Genomic DNA, 2,395 nt, shown 5'->3' on the forward strand with positions numbered 1-2,395 from the left:
ATTTTCAGCAGAAAATTGCTCAAACTTAGTCAGAATCATCTTGGGTAAATGAGAGTTTTACTTTGTAAAATTAGGATTCCTGCCCCATCCCCAGGGGCTAGAGCGGGGCCCCAAAGGAAACATTTACCAATATTTTCAAATTCTTATCCATTGATGACATGACAAGTATTGTATTTCACTTAGTTTACATGCTGATTTCCACATCACATCTAAACAATAAAATAAAGCTACCAGTATCTATGATATAACTCAGGTGACCGCTAAGGCCCTTGGGCCTCTTGTTCAATTTTACTCCAATTTCACAAACAGTAAACCTTTTGTTACTGAGAATGTGGAATAGCTTGGTTACATCCATAGAACAAAACACTTTTTCAACGAAACTTCAAAATTGACACTTTTTGTGTCATTGTTTAGAATAAGTAAAGTGAAACCACTGGTTCATATTTATTCTCCTTATTTTAGGGACTTGAAGAATTACAGAGCTGGGAACTTTTCAGCTCTTTTCTATCAAATGACTATAGAGGATCACAGAAAAATCTACAGGTAAACTATCGATGTCAATTTTTCTAATCAGAATTCTGACGTTGTTATTAGAAAGGGGCTCATAAAAAACCACAGGTATTTCTTCATGTTTACAGTATACTGAGAGCTGTTCCAAATATAAATATGGGGAGGCATTTATGACCTCAGCTTCACACAATATGTTTTTTCCTTGTCCACATGTTAAAACAAAGGTCTTAGACCTCTCATCCTTATATTGATGATAAAAGTGCTTTCCTAAATATTTGTGTTATAATTCTATTAATCAATGTGATGTTATCAAAATCAAACTCTAAAAAGATAAAAGAGTGAGTTAATAGTTTTCAGGTGTAGAGTAATACCAGGTGTGGAGTAATACCAGAACCACTTTTATTTAGGATTTTTTAGATTATCTGACCAGTTGGATTTGATTTGTTTGTTTATGAAATAAAGGCAGACATAGGGTACATTCACGTACCCGGTTGAACCTGTTAAGAAAACGACAGGTACAGATCTGGACCGAGGCTGACCTCAGGAAAATTTGGCACGTGTAGATTGAGGGGTCCAGACGTACCTGGCCGAAACTAAAATACTGGCTATTGCCAGTTTGCGTTGTTTCTTACTAAAACAATGTCAATCCACATGTAGTTTTTAAGATACGTTAGGTAATTCAGTGGACGCGTGAGAGAAGGGCATACTATTCTTGATACATTGTTTTTTATTCTGCGAAACTGTGCATTTTCAGCTCTGCTTATAGAACGGTCCAAGTGCGTTCATTTATCTTGGAAAATTTCTGCGTCACACGTACCGTTTCAACCGGGATACGCGAATGTAGCCATAGTAGTCATTTTCTCACCAAAGCACTAAGGCAAACCAAAGCGTTGTCAGGCCTACATTAAAATGTACAGGCCTGCCAGGCTGTACCTCTGGGGTTACATTTAAAAGCAGATGAAACAGTCATTTTATATGAACAAAAAGCATCTTGTACAATGTTTTAATCATGTTGATTTCTGGTGTCCCCAGCAAATCCTCAGCAATGAGCGTCACACCCAGGCCCTGGTTTACAAGATCCGTGACTATTACTACACGGAGAGACTTTACCTGTTACAGTGTGTTAAAGTCGTCATCAACTTCTGGCAGGATGACGACCATCCCTACAAGGTAGTCATAACAACCACTACATCTCAAAAAGTTAAATGGCAGGATTTTTTTTATGCTAAAAATCAAGAATTATTTGATTTTTATATTGTGATTATAAAGAATGTTTTAGTCGAGTGAGGTGGTGTATGGTCTACAATCAACTGGTACAAAGATTATCTGTCCATACATTGTAACTACTGGTTATCTCATTCTCTAGATATAAAACTTACATATGTCTAAAAACCAATTGTCTGTGGACTGTTTCTCCCTCAGATGGTTATAGACAGGTTTGACCTCATACAGATCTCTTGGTTGTTACACAATTTTGTAATAAAATGTTTGGAAATGTGCCATATTGTTACAAACAGATGGAAGCAAACATTTTTGCAGATCATTTATATTTTGTAATGGTACATAAGATCTTGATTTTACTTGTTACCTTTCAGGATGAGCTTGAACAGTTTATGAGGAGGTTAACTACTGATGGAGATATCATGGCAAAGGTAAGACTACATAGCGAGTCTCTAGAACACCAGACTGTTCAATTTAAAGCTACTTAGTTAAATGTTTAACATTTATATACATGTACAAGGAAAGATCTTCCAAAATAAAACTGTTTCCAGCAATGAATTAAAGTAATGCAGTTTCAAAGTGAACATGACCTGATTATCTAAAAAATGAAAACTTCATATAATCGTGGTATTCTATTTCATTTAGTCAATGAGATATATCTTGC

The 2,395-nt window shown here is 35.7% G+C and overlaps 1 protein-coding gene across 1 annotated transcript in view; it reads left to right on the plus strand.

Annotated features, from left to right (window-relative positions):
* LOC110464989 (nucleoporin NUP188 homolog) overlaps nucleotides 1-2,395 on the plus strand; it is a 40,736-nt gene that overhangs the window by 4,355 nt on the left and 33,986 nt on the right. Inside the window, exons 5-7 of the mRNA XM_021520525.1 lie at nucleotides 463-543; nucleotides 1,543-1,680; nucleotides 2,106-2,162. Coding sequence (XP_021376200.1) covers nucleotides 463-543; nucleotides 1,543-1,680; nucleotides 2,106-2,162 — 276 coding nt within the window. The remainder of the gene's footprint in view (nucleotides 1-462; nucleotides 544-1,542; nucleotides 1,681-2,105; nucleotides 2,163-2,395) is intronic.

The sequence above is a fragment of the Mizuhopecten yessoensis genome, unplaced genomic scaffold (genome assembly GCF_002113885.1).
Source record: "Mizuhopecten yessoensis strain PY_sf001 unplaced genomic scaffold, ASM211388v2 scaffold11045, whole genome shotgun sequence".
Lineage (NCBI taxonomy): Eukaryota > Metazoa > Mollusca > Bivalvia > Pectinida > Pectinidae > Mizuhopecten > Mizuhopecten yessoensis.